The 19500-nt window shown below is 37.7% G+C and overlaps 2 protein-coding genes across 2 annotated transcripts; one reads left to right on the top strand and one right to left on the bottom strand.

The window, feature by feature from the left end:
• The first annotated feature begins 52 nt into the window (after window positions 1–52).
• LOC132956242 (tetraspanin-8-like) lies at window positions 53–12036 on the top strand. Its single transcript, XM_061029561.1, has 9 exons — window positions 53–990; window positions 4085–4150; window positions 4804–4920; window positions 5075–5149; window positions 5586–5681; window positions 5835–5927; window positions 7910–7978; window positions 8880–8963; window positions 9915–12036. Exons 1-9 carry the CDS (start codon window positions 931–933, stop codon window positions 10047–10049), a joined length of 795 nt encoding a protein of 264 aa, XP_060885544.1. The 5' UTR covers window positions 53–930; the 3' UTR covers window positions 10050–12036.
• On the bottom strand, window positions 11216–18283 carry LOC132956243 (tetraspanin-8-like). The gene is made up of 9 exons (XM_061029562.1): window positions 18028–18283; window positions 17034–17099; window positions 16402–16515; window positions 16231–16305; window positions 15992–16090; window positions 14638–14724; window positions 13767–13826; window positions 13500–13583; window positions 11216–12774 (listed from the first exon to the last, which is right to left on the bottom strand). The coding sequence occupies exons 1-9, from the start codon at window positions 18106–18108 to the stop codon at window positions 12670–12672; spliced, it is 771 nt and encodes a 256-aa protein (XP_060885545.1). The 5' UTR covers window positions 18109–18283; the 3' UTR covers window positions 11216–12669.
• Window positions 18284–19500: the final 1217 nt, after the last annotated feature.

Genomic DNA, 19500 nt, shown 5'->3' with positions numbered 1-19500 from the left:
TGAAGAAGTTACTGCAGTGTTTTGGGCCATTTTATTTTTTGATGCTAATATGATTTCAGTGGAACATCATATTAGTGTTGCATGGCACTACTATGAGGATGTTCTTGTGTTCTGTTCAGATGCAACTTATTATAGGCTAATTGTTTTACAATTTTTTTTTGGGGGGGGGGGGGGGGGTGCCAAAGAAGAAAATCAAAATGCATAAAGCGCTCTCTCTCCTTAAACAGCATTTCTGAAGCTTGACTTCAGGTCACTACCTCATCCCATACATAAAAGGAGAATATAGCCTTTAATATGACTTAATCAGCTGTGTAAGCTCTATGGCAACATCACACATGCAAATGTAGGCTTTTTATATTTGTGATGTTTGTATTGATTTTGCTAGACATGATAAAGATAAGGAACAAGGATTTTATGCATATTATTAAATATAGGCTTCACCTAAAATAGAAGGGGATTGCCGCATTTTTTCAATAAAAAATTATAATTTCGTTAGTAAATAAAAAGAAAATGTTTTGCATTTAATGAGTATGTTATTACAATGAAAGTTACGGTGTCATAAAAACATGCAGCCTAATGTCAACAGTCATGGAACTAGTCTACTTTAACATGAGGGACGTCTTCTTCGCTGTTTTTTCCATTATAAACTTTATTTAAATCCACTTTTAAAACATTAATGAGACACCTGCACCATCCTCCAAGTCTCCAGCCCCACCCTTCTAATTTCTAACTTGGATTGTTGGTCGACAGTCTTCAAACTGGAAAACGTGTTGGGGACTTTCTCCTCCCAAACAACACTGACGGGAAGGTTCTCTTTCTCCAGATCTGGTTTCTCTCTCTGTCTCTTTCTCCGTGTGGCATGTGGATGTAAGAGAAGGGAAAGCTTTGACAATTATTGCATCCATTGCTCTCGACCTCCTCTGAAACAACATGGGGAGAGTGAGCGTGTGGTTGAAGCGGAGTTACATTATCGTGACAAGTCTGATCGCGGTGAGTGTTCTACTCAATTTTACATTTTAAAATTGTAAACAATTATAGGCTAGGATACATGGATACATGGATGGACTAATGGGTGTGTTCGCCTTTTATTATGGTCACATTCATGCCAACTCCCATATTGGAAACAAACAGTGATGTTCAGATTCTAAACTCAATTTAGTTCGACTTAAGATATCTTGCTTTATTGATTCATCTGGAATTAATTATTGCTTGAATCCACGTCTAGCTATACTCTGTCTGGTTCAAGATGTCTGCTGGTCCTGATGCCTCTGTAGCACTAATTCTACATTATTGTAACGGCGCTTCTTGGATGATGTTGATTATCCTCAGTTGTCTTGCCGTTAACTATCACACTAAACATACTTAATTAAAGATATATCTTCGGGTGTGGGTAAGTAAAAGCACGGGGACAACTTCTGCTGTGCGTCTCATACTTTTAATGTCCGTCCATAACAGAGCATGACATATCAAGACTGAACAACAACAACAACAGCGACACCTTACTTGTCTTAAAGCAATATCACTCCTCCAACCGTAACCATGGGTAACCTTAAAGGCACAGTGCATCATATCAAACAGATACTCTTGTAAAGTACAAATTGTAAATATAAATGAAATTAGCATTAAATCAAATAATGTATATTATCTCAACCTGAGAAAAGTAAAGATCTATAAAATAAAACTTCACAAAAATAAATCTCATCTCCATCTTACGTTATCAAAGAAGACATTAACATTGACACGGTTAAAACTGCTTGCTCTGGCAAGACTAGTGGACTCTGGCTTTCTCAATGACAGCATTGGATGCCTCTTCAAAAAGGTTGTGAACCACTCAGCAGTGGCTTGTTGTGGCACTTTTAATTGGCACCCACAGCCAATTTGTTGACCTCTCTTGGTGACAGCTCGAAGTAGATGCCAGCTGACTTAATGATGAAATGAACCAGTTGGATCTCCTCTGCCTAGGCTGAACATAGCCCACCACTGATGTTGGCATGGTCATCTGACCCTCAATTTCTACGGATGTCATCTTTTGACAGTAGCGTGTGAGGGTCCTGTAATTAATGCTGAAGTCTTTGGCAGTACTCCTTATTGACTTATTTTCACGTTTTACCTGCCTCACTGCCCTTAATATTATTTCAGCTGGTGTACTGCCATTGTCGGTCTTTTGTTTATAATTTTAAACCATTTTAGCAGGCTTCCCTTCTGTCCTTCTTTATGTTCTTCCTTCTGCTTGCATATACATACAAAAAAATCATTTCATCAATAAATAGTTTTAAAATTAAATGCTTATTAAGCATCCTCCTGTATATTTTTCCCGTTTTGTGGCCACATCATTGATAACAATTGAATTACTACTAATAATACTTTGTGAAGCCGTAGCCTATATCAACACACACATTGTTGTTTACATGTTGCATAGCAAAGATTAACTTTAACAGCTAGAAAAGTTGGCTTCTGCAGTTGGAAAATGTTGTAATATATGTATACTGAGACAAAATCACTGAGACAACTTGCCCCAGAGTGACATGTGTGCTATTGCTAGCTATGCCGCAAGCTAGCTTTAGCGCAGGACTTTGGTTCAGGTATCAAAATAAACATTTTCTCTCCTCGATTCTGTGTAAAATATTCCCAATTGAGCATACTTACTAATCAAATGTTTATGGCGTAAAATGTACAATTACGTTTTTTTACTTTAATGTTGGAAAAATATCAAAATTGTTCTCACCTCAAATTTCAGTGTAAGTAGCAGAATGACTTCAGAACTGTAAGTTGCACATTCAACGGTTATAATTCTAGACAGCGCCATCTGGTGGTAGAGATATAACCAGTGTGACAACATGCCCCGTTCTCCCCTATATTTAGTATAAAATATCAGAAAATAATGGGCGGAAAAAATCCCTTTTGTGGGATTGATAGATGAATTTGTCATGGTTTAGAATTGCTGTTTCTGAAAGGCGACATGTTCATATTTGTAACTGGAATTCTACAATAAAGCTTAAAAAAAATCTTCAGAGATGAATCAATTATCAAACAGCCTCATTTCTGAGGAGTTATATTTTTTTCCCCCTTTTTTATCTTAAGATCTTATATCACCAGATGACATGAAAGCCCAAATGAAACAAGCAAAAAAAAGCATCAACATGTACACCTATAATTAAGCCTTCAGTCTTCCTCCTTGTTACGTGCCCTAGTTTTGTTTGTGTTTTCTCTCTCTCCTGTGTGTGCTCCCCAGGTGTTGCTCCTCAGCCTCAGAGTGCCCAGCATCACCTGTGGCTAATTACTAATCAGGGGCAAACTATAAAGAGCAGGAGAGGAGGCTGCCAGTTGCCAGTGGGTCGTTGGACTGAGTGTGTATTGGACTAGAAATTTAGTGTGAGCCTTCTGTGGAAGCGTTGTGTTCCGATTAAGGCCTTATTGTTCATATCTTGAGTGTTAGTTTTGAATTGGCTTCTCTTTTGTTTTGTGTTTTTTAGAAGAAGCTTGTTCTGTGTTGCACATTTTGATTTAGTTTGTTAATAAGTCATTTTAAACTTTGCTTATATTTAGTTCCTATTTCTTTTCCCTGGGTTTTAATTTATCGTTACTCCCCTCATCCCCTAGCCATCTTGGGGAACGTAACACTCCTCCTCTTCCTCACTTTGATTTTCACACGGAGCCGTTTATGGGAACCTTATTATGCAACATGTGGTTTGGCTTGTTTGTGTGTCCCTGTAGGTGTGTTATAACTGTCACTGTTGTTCTGCGAGGCTCCCTCTCGTGTTCATAGAAGCACCATATAGCTTTACCTTCTTTACGTTCCGTGAGAGCAGCAGACCTCCTCTTCATGACTCAGCCAGAGCTGTCCCAACAGTGACAGATTTAATAGAACTGATAAGCACACGCGATGTTATAAATCATTTGCTATGACACTTTCATATTGTTTTGATTGTTGCTTTGTAAAAAAATGTAAAGACTTAGCTTTGGGCTTCAGGCTTTGATCTTAATTTGTTGTTTTTTTTACCTTGAGTAATCCACAGATTTGTGATTCATAAAAATGATCAGTATTTGCAGCCCTTAAAAAAATATTGTGTTGCTGTCGTTGCAGATAATCGGCGTCCTGCTGTTAGCCATCACTCTGTTTAGCCACATATACCTCCGCAAGGATGAAGAGGTAACACATGCACTAACTCTAAAGAATACTAACCCAGTCAGTATCCACCTATGAATCTGTATATTGACGGATTATATCACAAAACTAAAGGGATCCTGAGGATTAGAATGACTTATAGCCTATGCATTCGATGACTATTCACAAAACAAGAAAGTAAATCAAAATCTGTGCAACCGGCATCCAATCAGACGCAGATTTGAAGTATTTATCATTTTGGAAAAAGTTTAACCTTGCAAAAATGTATGGACATTTAACCAGTGTTTTTTTTTTTCTTCATACTTGTTGAGTTAGCTTAATTCTAAATGCACACATGCATTGATACACATGCATTTCCAATCGCCTGTTTTGAAGCTGGACAATAAAAATAAAGGATTTAAAGTCCAAATTGGACCAACCATATCAAAAAATGAAGGCTGAAACAATCGTTGCAAGTTTGCATTGAAAAAAAACATGACAAATACTGCTCCATCTATGTCAAGCTAAACTCCCCTCCGCATACACATACTCCAATCTGGACGTCAGTATCAGCTGCAGGATTTAAAGATGACATTTCAGCCACTTTGTGCATAGTGCATTCATGCCAGCTAAGAGGATTGGACTCTTCACTGTTTACCAATCCATCTGACCTGCTTCTGTGTTTGTTTTCTCCACAGATAGAGACTATGCTAACCGGCTTTTATGGCATGTACGTTCATGCCCTCATTCCTCTGCTCTTGAGTATCATCGGTGTGTATGGCGTCTGCAAGCAGAAGAAGTGGGCGCTCATTGTGGTGGGTGAAGAAGAAGGGAATAAAACAAAACCTTTAACTGTTCCTCATAATTAATGTTGTAGAACAACTATACAGTACTGTGAATGTGAATGTAAATGCTCATGCCCATAAGTGTGTGTGTGTGTGTGTGTGTGTTTCTCTGTGTGTGTTTCAGTCTGCAGTGGGAATGATCCTCTGCAGCCTGTATCTGATTGTTAGTGAAATTGGAGTACTGGCTGTGCAACCTGAGGTATCATAAAGTTCAATTTGAAAGGTTTTCTTCATTTCTCTTTTTAGACCCTGTACCAAACTCATACAGAAACAGACACTGAAAAGTAATACATAACTACCAGACAGGAGCTTAAAGCCTCATTACCGCTCTACCGTTGATATCATTTCAACTAGCAGGAAGCAGGAACATTTCATGCTGACCTTCTTTGTCTGTCAGTTACAGTTGCTATACTGTACATATGATAAGCCAAGTGCAAGGATTCTCACATTTTCAATAACTGTTATAACTTGAGGCATTTTAGATCTGAAATACTGTTCAATTGCCCTTTTGAACTTTGTAGGAACTACATTTTTAACTTTCTGTTGTTTTTGATTTGTTGAACTAACAAAATGAACATTGCCCTCTCTCTTCCGTGTTAGTTGTCGAGACGTATTTAATTCTGTTCTATTTGCAGTTGTCTGAAGATTTAAGGATGCGCTACCTGAGTTTGCTGCCCTTGTCTAACGCTACAGAAGGTGATCTAAAAGCCGTCCATGGAATAGAGAAGCATGTATGTAGCCCTGTCTTAGTGTGTGTATGCATTAATTCAGTTGAAAATTATTGTTGTAGAGCACTATGGCTTTCAGAAGCAGTTTTGAGTACCTCAATTCAGATGCAGTAATAGTTTGAATAAATACATATATATGTATATATTTTTTTATAGTTACAGTGTTGTGGACTGGATCGGGGATACCTTGACTGGGGCAACAACATCACAGAGTCCTGCCTGTGCACTGAATGGTCCATCAATCCATGTGTGAGTGGGAAAAAAAAATCTATTTTTGCGCCAAGCTTTTTTTGTAGTAGGTCCCATTGATATATAGTATTCATTGGTAAAACTGTTTATCATTGTCATCACCCATTGGTTTTTGACGAGGTGTTGTGAAGCCCAATGATGGTAGCCCCAATTTTAAAAACAATGACTCCAACAAACCTTTGCTAAGAGGTGGAGTCATATAAATACCTTGGCTGCTAAAACACATCCATCTAGCCCCTGTAGCTCGTCATCTATAGTTAGCATAATGAAAAACCAAGACATGGCACAAACAAAGTTAACGGTTAAAGGTCAATAAAAGGATTAAACAAAAGTGAAGTCTAGCCTCCTGGCAAACAGCTACAAAGCCACCAACTGTCAGTCAAATCATGCAATCGATGCATTATACAATCAGAATTATGCATAATTATTTACCCTAATACAATCAAAACTGGAGATTATTAAAGACAAATCATCATCCCCACTACAGTTTTTACAAATAAGGAAATGAGCCATAGAGATAAAAATCGTTTCTTGAACCAGACTTTAGACATGTTCATTTCTGCTTTAAGATGAACAGCTTCATATGAACTCCAATGGGAATAGTTTGACTTTTGGAGCCAGCCTCAAGTGGACAATTGAGGAACTGCAGTTTTTTTAGCGTTGCTTAATTTTTCATCACCGGAGGTTGTTACTTGAGAAGAATGCTACTATGCAGTAACTAAGCCAGAAAATATAGGAAACATTCAAATTTCTTATCATTATGGTAGCTTTAAATATTTTTCTCTAAGGTTGGGATCAGACTACTGAACTCAGGGATTTATTCCTGATTCAGTTTTCCTGAGAAACTGAAGATATCTGGTTTGGACTCTTGAAAGATGTTTTGGCCAGGTTTTTCAGATAAAGTCAGGGGTTCAGCATACAGATAGATAACTTTAACATTTAATATACAAGATTGAAAATCTGAAAAAAAATTGATGGTGTTGGAAAGAAACAGTGAAGATTCTAGCACCACTTACTGTAGATAGCATACTACATTTGACAAAAAGAATCACAGGTCATTTCTTCCCTAAAGACAGAAGCCTTTAATTTTTGTGCTTTTGTTGTAGTGTGACTGGTTTACATCTCCTTTACTGTGAGATTATGTTTAGTTCAAACCAGTTCAATCAGGAGAGACAAGTAAATGATTCAAAGATGAACTTTTTTTTACACGTGACATAGAATCTTTGGCGCTCGAACTCTACAGGGAGACAGGGTGATTGAAGATGTAGTCCCTGAGCGACAACAACATCTAAGGTGTTAGCGGATGATGTCGATTGCGATGAAGAAGTTGATTGAACTGTGAAGACTGGAGTTGATGAGGAGATGGTTAATGATGTCATCTGAGGCAAACTGCGAATACTGGGGTTGACCGGACGATGGCTGATACTGTGATCTGAGGCTGATGGGATGAAGGAGGGGATGAACTTGCGAAGGCTTGGTGGCGATGGGGAGGTGGGGGGTCGCTCGTAACGATGGCATGAATGAACTAGTGGAAGAGAGAGCCATTTTTAAACAAGACAGCAGTAATGTGATAGGCTAACAATGAGGGAGTGGAGCAGTGCTATTGGATAGATGTGATGATTACGAGGAGTAATGAGTGAGCATGCGTGGAGGAGTGATTTGACATGTTATGAGAATAAACAATAAAACAAGCGTGCAAAATATAGTCTGGACTTTCGCTAGAGCTACATTTCACCTGATATGACAGGAAGAGAAGCTGGAGAGGTTTGTGGCTCCCTGTGAAACACACGTCTTTCTTTATTATGTTCTGTAGCCTGTGATGCTCAGATTATTCAAATCTTATTTGTGTATGCATGTTTGACATCAAAAGGAAAAGACGTTTATCCTTGTGTACATGATGAATCCCAATAAAACTGAGCCTGCTGTCCTTCTCCAATGTTGCAATAGTACCAGTTACCCTTCATTGTTTGATTTTTTTCTAGGTGGCACTTCCTATGAACAGCATTAATTTACAGTCTGCTGGTGTCCAGCCCGTCATGATTTTCAAAGAGGTAAATTCAAAATGATCATTCTGAAGTTTAATAGCTGCCATATCAAAACTGAGGTACAACTGCAATGCAAGAATAAGCTCATCTAAATCTATGCTTATATAATCTGTGAACTGAAAACCTCAGCAATGAATGTCTGTTGCTGAATTTCGTCAGAATTGAATGTGTAATTTAGTACAGAACAAATAAGGGGTAACAGACCCTCTTGTTGAAAATGGACAAACTTTACATCCAAAATCGGAACAAATATCAAGTATGAAACTTGTTTTCCATACTACAGCATTTTTCTATGTTCCTCATTTGGATGCTTCTGACATCAAGCGGTTAACTGACAAGGAACTAAAATTGATAGTCAAAGCATTTCCATGAAATATAAACTCTATAGAATAGGGAAGTGATATCACTCATCTGTTATTTCCCTAGCCTACATACAAATCATGAGGAAAGTCCATCCTCTCTGTCATTTGCCTTCTCTACTATTCAGAAAATGTGATCTCAAACTGGCTGTTTGGAGAGTATCCCAAAGGGCATCACAAAGGGCAGTAACCCCTCCCCCAGGTGGTTGACACTCCCGCAGTTAGGTGTATGTTCTGCCCTCTGAGTCTGCCTTCTCACCATAAACAATAGGGCATGGTGCAAGAAAACCTAAAGCCACCCACAAGCACTTCCAGAGAGGGGGCGTGGTCTAACACAACTTATTTGCATTTAAAGCTACACACACAGAAACAGCCTGTTCTAGGCAGGGCTTAAATGGAGGGGTTTGCAGTACAGGATCAGAGTGGAGTTTTAGCAATAAAACATACAGTGTAAAGTGTCCATCTTGAATCTTGTTGAGTTTGCCTGAACATATTTGTGTAGACGCTGTATAAAACATTAAGCTGACTGAGCCACTCTCCTGTTTCAGCCGTGCATTCCTCATCTGATCGCTCATCAAATGGTTGTATTGTATTCTTGCTTTGGCGTAATGCTGGGAATCACATTACTCTTGGTATGTACAGTCAGTCTACATTTGTCAATAATGATTGTGCCCACCTACCCACCTTTCCACCTAGCTTCATACTTTGAGTAGTACTTCTTCTCTTTTTATTTACCAATTTTCCCCACTCAAATGTATCTAAGCTCCTTTTTTGTCAGACATGTTGGTTTCTTTAGAGCCAGATGTAAACAGCATTATTTGGACCAGAGAGTTTAAGAAGATCAAGAGGTTAGCCAAACACAAGGTTATCAAATCTCTACAGTCTCTGAAGCCTAATATGATTTATTTTGTGTGAGTGAGTAATATAAAAATTCAACCCCCTACAGTTTTTATGAATAAAAACAAGCTATAGAGACCAAAATGGTGCAAACATGCTTAAATCTGCTGTAAAATTGAGCATTTTAACATGGGGCCTTGAGACGATTAACTCAGATCGGAACTGCAAAATTTTGTCTTTATTTCCCACCTTTTGTGTTTGATGCTTGTATGAAACTAGAAAATGCATTTTCAGACTGTTTGAATTGAATATTCTCTCTCAGCATAACCTAAAGAAAGAAACCTCTAATCATCAATGCCCATCAGGCAAAGCGACAGCATAGTGATCAAGAGAAGCCTGATATAAGTTATAAATCAAAACCCTTCTTCAGCAAAACAGCACCCTGGCACTTTTCTTTTTTTTTTTTACCCTTTCTCGTGTCCTATTAATTTCAATACGGTCCCTAACTTAGTCTCAGTTTTTCCCTGATGCACTGTGTTTGTCACAAACTTGCTGTTTTATCTTTACATATTTTTTTCACAGAAATGTCTACATATAAAACATTTGTCCCATTGACTCTGTCTGTTCTGCCTTCTTCTGTTTTGAATACAGCTGCATTTTTTTTAGGAAAGACAGAATATATTGGCAGAGGAAGAATCAGCTCAACATGTGTGATAAATAACCTTTTCTTCTTCACTGTCTTGCAGTTGTTGTCAGTGGTGCTGTGCATCGTGATCTTGTGCCGGCTTGATCAGAAGGATGACACCCCTACAGTGGTCTACAGTCCAGAGGCCAATGCAGGAAACTACATCATTCTCGCAGATGCTGCAGCCAACACCTGAGTTCATTTTTGGCAGCTTTTCAAATTACCATATTCTGCATGAAAATAACAAAAATGGTAACCATGGTCTCGGCACAAGGATATGCAGTACACTAAGATGCTTAGTGTACTAACAAGTAAAACAATACTTTCTTAAGTTTTTTTATTCAAGGTTTAAGTGGATTTTTTTAAAGTTAGGAAATTATGTACAATACATCTGCATGACTCTTATATACTACATTCACTTCAACTGTTTTCAGTGTGAGTAACATAATTTGTGTTCACCACTGAACCCATTCAAACTATCTTATGTAGTATAATCCCACTTTGATATAGGAGACTTGATCCTCTATACAGTGGAGGTTAATCATTTTCAAGAGATGTGAGTTATAAAATATAAAGCTCTGATAAAGATATGACTGCAAAAATATTTACTTTTGGAATATGTACGGGTTTTCATAAGATGTGTGCTTTTATTTTGTAATTTTGTGCGATTCTTGAATTTCTTGAAGTATTTTTTGCTGAACGTTTTGTGAACTTTTTGGTTTCCTATAACGCTACTGGAGTACTTCAGTGTTTAAGGGAATATTTTTTTGTACAATTTGGCACAAGGGGACGTCAATGGTGCGTAACATTTGTTTGGCATGACAGGCAATTACGAGGAGTGGGTGCCTTTGTTCATGACTGGAAGTGTTAAGAATACAGATTACTGGGAAGGTGCAACTTGATACACTTTCTTGTTCACTTTTTTTGGGTGCCTAAAGGGAAAATGGAAATGTGTAAAGCAGCCATTTCTCACTTGCCTTATCACTTGTTGTGGTGTGTATGTTTTATGAGTTAGTCAGCTGTGTAACCTTCCTGGAATCATCACAAATGTAAAATCTGAAAAGTCTTGTTTTGGGGACCTCTGAGACTAATTAAACTCGTTGAAAATGAATATAATATGGGACCTTTAACTCAAGTAAAGTACAAGTACCATTATACTTGAGTATTTCCATTTGATCTACACTCTTTATTTTTACTCCACTACACTTCGAGGGGACATTTTTTTATATGTATATCCCCATTTAATAATTAATTATTTTCAAAACACTGTTAAAGACAGAACCAGTGATTTTAAACTGATTCTAAAATGACATGTAATTAAATTACTTTTTTTTAACTCATGGAAATGATTTCATGACATCATAGGAACAAGAATCACATATTTTATTCCTGCTATTTACAAAATATTATATACCTTCATCCCCATAAATAAAAATAAAAACAGTGTGACAGAAATCAAAACACCAACAACTTTGCAAACACATATTTGAACATATTTTAGGCATTTATGGTTAAAGTGCACAGGTAGACATTGGATCTGCTGTTTCAAATGAAATTCATTCGACAGGATGTTAATCAAAGAGATGTTAGAACCGCAGGCAGCCCATGCAGAAAGTCATGTGAGAAGTGATGTCGCATGAAGGCTTCTCCGGAGAGATTGGCATCAGTATAGGTGACCTACTTTCCTTAAAGAGCCTCTCAAACCTTTCTGCAGCTGCCTGGCCGACATATCCCATAAAATTAAAAACCACATTTTGGAAGCATGAACTGAGGATTTACTGCATGTCTACTGCATGTGCAACCAAACAGAGTCTTCTCTCCTCCCATTGGACATCATTTAACATAATTAACTCATTAACTGTGCTTCAAAAACAGAATAAAACAGAAGGATTAACGTTCAAATGTGCTTAACAAGGCATCAAGACATTCTGGTGTCCCAATGAGAGCCATGGCTCACTCCTCTGTCTGACCTGATTATGTACCCAAGAAAATACATCGCTCAATTATAAAATCAATTATTACATTTCAATCAAACACTTTGTAAACACTGTTTAAGAAAGGTGCTACATACGGGTTATTAGTTGGATTATATATCAAAGATTATTAGTTGCTCTAATGCTGGAAAAATGAACGAGTGAGCTTTAGATTACGACAAGCATCTAAATATATATATATATATGTGTGTAAAATAGGTTGGTCCACTTATATTTGTTAGTTTTAGTGGTGTGCATCAAATATAGACTTTTGTGAATCATGGAGACACTGACCATAAAACATTAAAGGAAACATGTAGCTGCAGCCCTGCACAAGAGCAAATAAAGGTGTGTAGATGTATGCATATTTCAAAGTTTTATGACAGCAGATGCATTATATTAGTATCTGTCACTTCAAGGTTCATTGAGGAAAATATCAGCTCGATAAGTCAACACTTACTGCCAATGACAAAATACAGGAAAGGTTCCAGCAAAGAAAACAAACATCTTTCTAAATGCTCTCTTAAGATTATATGCATTTTTTCGACAAAAGCATGTGAAAATGTAATGACTATTAAATATTACATTTCTTTCAAATTGCATTGCTTTTTACAGCAGTAAGGCAAAACAAGACTTTTTTTTAATTGGATCTATGCATGTAGATTAATTTTCAATATCAGTTACATGCAATAATGTATTATAAAATGATAATATTAACATACGTTGCTATAGCACAAATTAGCCAGGTTATGGTGTACAGCATAATTAGTTTATATGTGCAAATTCAAATAAGGTCTTTTTGCTTATAACTTGGAAGTGTGTATCAAAAACCGTACGAGGTGACTAGAAGGCACCAGGAACATATCTGTTTGATTGGAGGAGAGCCATGAACTCCTGTTTCCGTCTAATCTGGCCCATCAGCTTGATGCTCATGACGAGTAAGACCACCTAAAAGACAAGCACAAGAGTTAGCTCTGATTGGTGTTCATCAAGGCCTACAGCTCGGTTTCACATGATTTTTGCTTACTTAGGATCAAATATCTACTAGTGTCCTTGTGAAAGATGTTAACTTCATTACAAGAAGTATGAATTTGTAACAAATAAGTAGAAGACAACTAGATGAATTATTCAATGTATTTGGTGTCAGCTAAGACACCATAGTCTGAATTTGATCATAAAAAGCTTTATACAGTTGCATTTCCACTTTTAGTTCCAGGAACTACTTTTGTAGAAACTGAACAGTTCCTGCTGCCAAATTAACTTCACCGATGTTCTTTGTGTCCAAGCACAATAAAAAAAAGCAATCTCATTTGTTTTTGACTGCAATTTTTTTTAAATGGTGACTGAAACAAAATGCGTCAAGCCGTCAACCAGTGAAAAATGTTCAACACTGCAAGCCCCACCTAAAAGTACCTATACCCTGGGGGAATACTCCCCCTAAAAGCAGACAACTTTGTTGAGTCAAACAGTGATTTGTAGACCTAAATTTAGACATTGGTTCCTGCGATGGAAATGCAGAATCTAACAAAGGTTCCTAGTCTCAGTAGAAAGTTCCTGCAGGGGAAAGTCAAGTCAAGTTAACGATGGAGCTGGTTTTCAAAAGCATAGCTGTATTAGGTCCAACATCACAAATAAATATATGGGGGCCAGGGGGGAGCGGGGGGAGTGCTTACCCAAAATACTGCACTTCCAAATTGTATACCTATCGCCAATGAGAATGCGAGCTTCAGTTCAGAAACATAAATTGGAAGACAAGGCTGTAAAAAAGAAGAGCAGGTTGATTTAATCATGGTGGGAAACAGAAGATACATGGAAATAGATAAAGTTAATTCAACAAAGACGGATAAGCCTACACCTATCAAAGTATATTTAAAGTAAACAGAAACATCTTACTTGACCAGTAAACCTGTATTGTTCTTAAAACTCTTCATTTCATGTACCTCTTGATAAACATACTGGTTCTTTGGAGCCCCGAGGGTGGCACTGCCCCGTAGTCGGATCTGGGGAGGAGCAAATCGTCCCATTATGATACGAGTTTAAAACAAAAAACGGTTTACTAAGTAACAGACATATATCAACATCAATTTAATGAAATCAAAATACAACTTCTAGGGCCCATTTAAATATATGAATATACACTCTGAATGTTGATACATAGCAATATGTTATCCCTTAACCCCTTCTTAAAACACAAAGTTATGTTCTGCATGTCTTATGCAAATGGACCAACACTTACAAGTGTGAAGTGCCTCTTCCCAGATAACTAACAATATTAAGGTTGTGGTTCCACCTAGAGGTGCTGACCTGTTACTGAAGAGACATTCATTTGGCCCTTCACATTGCAGAAATTCTATTCCTTTGTTTCCCCGGTAATGTGGTGCTTTGAATTTGGTGGGACAAACCAGAACATGTTGATCTGACATTGTTGATTGGGTTCAAACAGTAATGCCAGATCTTCTTTTTTCAACTTTTAAAACACTCTTTGGATGATCTTTTCACACTTTGTTGTTTACTATCCCAGTGTCGATCAACATTGTATCATATATTATGATTTTATTTGTAATATTCTATATATTTTCTATATTCATTTATATGAGCAAAATATATTTCTACCAATTTTGGGTTGGGTATGCTACTGGAGCTTTTATGGAGTTGCTTAAACAGTATCTACATAGCCACATAGACACTTTGCACTTCAGAAAAACCCAGTGTGTGGAGCTTTCTCCAATAAAATCAACCCTGATAAATGTGTGGCTTCAGAAATCAGAATGAGTTGTCTTCTCTCCTTTTTATATAAAGGGAGACACTTACGCATTTCCCCGGATATTGACAGTTACAAGAGGGAGGGATGGAAGAGCCCCAGTCTTTGTAGCCTTCAATGAGACCACAGCACTCAAACTGGAGGTGACAAAACAGACAGACACAGGCCAAATAAAACATCAAACCAAAACAACACAAACACAAACACAACAATATATACTACAGACACAAATCTGCATCAATGATTGATTAATCCTTACCTTTTCAAGGAAGGACACACCTGCTTTCCAGGCCACACCCCAAGTCTAACTATACTGCAGGTGTTTTCATTCCAATTTAATTGTGCATTTGTTTCTTTTTGTGTTAGGCGTGAATTTAGACTGCAAAACTCCACCAAACTCTTTGGTCCCAAAGTCCCAAAAAGGGCTGCTAAGCTGCTTTATTGGCAAGCTCAGCAGATCACTCTTTGCGAGTAACGAAAAACAGTAAGAACCATCAAAGTATGGAAAGCCAGCAGGGACAACCTTGTGTGGCTGTGATACCATTAAGAGTGCGGGTTGTGTTACAGAGGTTTTCAAACGGTGACGTGGCCTCCCCAAGGGGGATGTTCTGAGTCATAACTCAGTCAAATCTGAGACGTGATCCCACTATTTTTAGCTTCAGTTTGACCTACACTTTCTCGGAGAATATCACCAAATACACCACGAGGAATTCATACAGACGTCATAGAAAACTCTCAAAACTTGCTTGAGGATTGTGACATTTTTCATTTTTTGTTCACTTCCTATGAAATTCAGCGATATTTGCCTTTATGTCCACGGGTATATTGTAAACAGGAACGGCTAATGGCTAATTTGGCACGTCTAATGTTGCTAAAGTGCCAAAATGTAAACAAATGGCTGGAGAGAAAAATCAAGGCTCAAAGTAGAGGCCAAGCTTATCAAGCTTATACTGGCAACATCATCCTTCCTGTTGTCTTTCCCTAAAGCATTGTGGGAACTGTGACAACACACATATCCCTAAAACAGGAAAAGACAAAAGATTTACCATGAAACACGAGACAGAGTCCATTTTTTTCATATTCTTTTCAAGATATTTTGACATCAGAGTGAAAAAAGGAACAACCTACAGAGCAGAGAGCAGATCTCTACTTAGGGAAAAGATGTTTTTTTTTGTATTGAAAAGGAGTTGAATTAAGAGATCCCTAGAGATAGATGTTGCACAGACTCATTCTCCCTGAATGTTGTAACTGTGCTGATGTTTAATTTCAGAAACAAGCCGAGATAGATGGACAAATGAACACAAAGCATGTGGCAAACAAAAGCATCCTACCCTATCCATACCCTTTTTTTTTTTTCATAAAGACTGTTGTATAACATAATGAAACAAAGAAACAGCTGCTTACTTCTTCTTGAATACTATACAGCAGCGTCCTGTTGGCTTTGCTGGTTCCACTCAGTGGCATCATGGAGAGCAGCTTTGCCTCCTCACGGGCCACACGTTTCTGTGCAGAGACAGAGAACACAGTGAGCACATTCTTTGTGATATAAACACATACTGTTGTTAAAGCTAATCAGACATAAGTTACGTTGTACAACAGGATTACATGACATACTGATAAAGCAAGACATTGGGGTACTATACCTCGTAAACGTCTTGGTAACTGAGTGCTGTTCTAACAATTATTGTTTGGCTTGCTGCTGCCATCCCTGCCGCATACTGCACACATAAAAAAAAAAAAAAAAACATAATTTACTACAACAAATACTATTCAGTAACACACACAAAATGAAAGCAGGTTTTTTTTTTTTTTACCAGTATGAGACACCATCTTTTTCCTTTACAGGCTCCAAACACACCGAGCACTGAGAGCAGCAGGCAGCCGATCTCCATGACGTACATGATCACCACAGACGCACTGGACACCAGCTGAGGAGGAAAAAAAACACTGGCATTAAAGGGGACTGTTCACTGGAAGAAGAAAAAAAAACCCCATCTGAAATAAAGATTCATTTTAAGAACAATTAATCTGACATTTCCACTTCATCTTAATATGAATGTGATTTTTGCTCCCACAGATGCATTCCCGAGATAGCGCGGCTACAAAGGATCCCGCGGGTCAGGGTCAGCCGCAGAGTGGTACCCAACGGCACTTGAAGATAACTCAATGTCTTGCCCAAGGACGCTGTAACTGGCAAATACTTGTCAACATAAGGGCTTGAACTCAGGTCTTTCAGAGAAGTGCTGCTGTTGGTGCTTTTAGGAAATATTGATGGCAGCCATGCATTAATAATTCCACAGTTGTTTCTTGTTTACCTCAGCAACTCTTTTTGCTGCTTTAAAAACATCACAAAACGGGAGCTATCGACGCCCTCAAATAAACAACTAAATCTCGACTACGGAAAGTTTTTTCTTTGGGTCAGAGGAGCGTATGTCGTCAGTCTTACTTTGCCCGTTTGGATGAGGTCTCTGTGCCAGGCTACTGTCATGGTCAGCATGAAGAAACACAGCGCCTTTGGAGATAGGAACATGATTAATAAGGTACATTTTGCACACAACTGCAAGATCAGAAACAAAGACAAAGTGTTTTAAGGGTATAGAGACAACTAAGGGAGAAGATACCATCACTTAAATGTAAGGTCCTATAAATAATGTGATTACAGAAGCATGTGTGTTTTTTTTTTTTTAAGGCCACTGGGTATTTGAATGCCTGTTTGAAATTGTTGTGATTTTCCTATGTGCTGTTTATGTTGTTTTTATAAATGAGACGTCCAGGTTAAATAAAGAGAATAGTCTCACAAAATAGAAATGGGTCGGGATTTCTACTTAAGATGTTGAAATTGGAGCTTTGCCTGCAGAACTCGTCCTCTTAGAGGAGCACTTTGGTTCATTTAAGGGCTAATGCTATCCCGGATTAGCCTACAACTGGAATAATACCCTTTTTTAGGACAGTGATAAGAGCCAAAACGAAACCTTTTACTGCACACGGCTCTAGACTCACAGCTAAGAAAGCAAAAAAAAAAGAACATTTTTTTTTTGACTTGATTGAAAAAGCAGATTTTTTTTTTTAATGAGGAAAGATTTAAAAAAAAAAAAAAAAAAATGATGGTCATCCCTTATAATAATGATATTCAGTGTGTTCACTTTTGTGTTGTTTTTAGAGTCGCTCTCATTGCTTTTCTTTCATGATTCTCTTTGTTTATAACCTAGAAACATTATGATAGAATATATACTGCAGTAGGCACATAGTGCATATTGTGATGGGAGGGGACTCGCTGCAGCATGTTTGTATGAGAGACAGACGTATAACCTACAACACGAGTCTTATTTGAGTTAATAATAGACTGACTGACTGATTATTTAGGTCAAAATAAAGACGTGATAAAAACATGACAAAGCTCTTAGGATGAGTTGAATTTAAAAGCAGAGAAATTCCCCTACCATATGAACAGCATTTGCGAAAATAAACGGCCTTTTCAGGCTCGTTTTGTCCGCCACCACGACCACCGCGCTCCGCTGCATGCTGCTGCTGCTTCTCTGCCGACCTCCAACACGATCTTTCACATACAGCAAAATATTAAGACCGTAGAGCTACGATTCTTACAGCGAGGGCATCTATCTGTGCATCTATCTGTCCGCACAGGACGTCACTACTGTGATGTACGGGATGAGGATGCTCCGTGCCGCGTTCAGTGGCACTCGGAATTGCCGGAATCACAAGGGTTAGCGCACAGGGATGATGCACGGCAGTGATTCATATAATTCATTCAAGAGTATGGGTTGCATTAATGGGATTGAGAATTAAATGCAGGATTATATTAACTCATATAGACAGATAAAGGCCCATTTTTATAAATTCAATTGCATTTTTTTTTTCATATTTATGATGGATTATACATTTAATGCATCCCAACAAAAGGCTTTAATGTCATTTCGTCTGAGTGGAAAAGCAGTCAAATCTAAATGTGTTGAGTCTGAAATAATTCCCTCAAAAAAAAACAACAACCTTGTATTCATCATACAGCTCTCAATACAAAGCTGTTGTCAACAAATTCTTTCTCATTTCTACAAAGCCGGAGTTCATCTAGGCTACTGAAATCCAAATGCTTATAACTGAGCATCAGTTAGGATGGATATTGTAATTTTTTTAATTACCTTTCACAGCATCTTATGCTTCATGTTCAAACCAAAATTTAGATTCTCCTGCTGCTTCTGTATTCTCCCGAGAGACGCTATGAGGTTCAAATCAACCAAACCTCATTTAATATTCTGGTTAAAAAATGTAGAGCATCTTGATTATGTCTGCACTATTTGATGTAACTTATATGTCTAAAATACTGCCCTGTCATTGTGCAGCTGTAAAGGTATAACACAGCTTTGATGAATTTAAAGATGCGTTTGTACAGCTATAGGCTACAGCTTGAGATTATATTTACATTAAAATATAGAGTAAGGATAAGAAAAATATTTTTATTTTATCCACAATAAAGTGGAATTATTATTATTCTAACAAGAAATGGAAGAATGTAACCAATATTACTCTATCCTTTTCAAAAAATGTTATCTGAAATTTGCTTTTTAAAAGTACACAACATAATTTTTGTTTGCTTATAAGTAGTGATAGTCGTTTTTAAAATCTGCATCTTCAACTATTTATTTATAGTTCCTTCTTGTATGGCTGTATCCCAGATTTGGCATATTTTGTGAGGGCAGCTGTAAAACCCAATTTGAATTAAAAGTTCTTTGAGTCTGAACTTGTTGTGATTCAAATGTATAATCTGGCTAAATTACTTCATTTCCCATGATCCACCAGCAGCAAAGAAGGGGCAGGGCTCTTCTTACAGAACAGGTAGGGCAAGTTTCTATTGTTCTACAGGTGCTAGAGAGAGAGAGAGAGAGAGAGAGAGAGAGAGA

Source organism: Labrus mixtus, chromosome 22, assembly GCF_963584025.1.
Source record: "Labrus mixtus chromosome 22, fLabMix1.1, whole genome shotgun sequence".
In the NCBI taxonomy this organism is placed as follows: Eukaryota; Metazoa; Chordata; class Actinopteri; order Labriformes; family Labridae; genus Labrus; species Labrus mixtus.
The sequence above is the reverse complement of the archived record's forward strand: the minus strand, read 5'-3'. Positions and strand labels throughout refer to the sequence as shown.

Coding starts and splice junctions, on each gene's coding strand:
- LOC132956242 (XM_061029561.1), top strand. CDS start 931: ATGGGGAGAGTGAGCGTGTGGTTGAAGCGGAGTTACATTATCGTGACA. Junction 5,150..5,585: donor TACTGGCTGTGCAACCTGAG/GTATCATAAAGT, acceptor TTCTATTTGCAG/TTGTCTGAAGATTTAAGGAT. Junction 5,928..7,909: donor AATGGTCCATCAATCCATGT/GTGAGTGGGAAA, acceptor ATTTTTTTCTAG/GTGGCACTTCCTATGAACAG.
- LOC132956243 (XM_061029562.1), bottom strand. CDS start 18,108: ATGCAGCGGAGCGCGGTGGTCGTGGTGGCGGACAAAACGAGCCTGAAA. Junction 17,100..18,027: donor TCGCAAATGCTGTTCATATG/GTAGGGGAATTT, acceptor CTATCTCCAAAG/GCGCTGTGTTTCTTCATGCT. Junction 13,827..14,637: donor GTCAATATCCGGGGAAATGC/GTAAGTGTCTCC, acceptor GCTCCTCCCCAG/ATCCGACTACGGGGCAGTGC.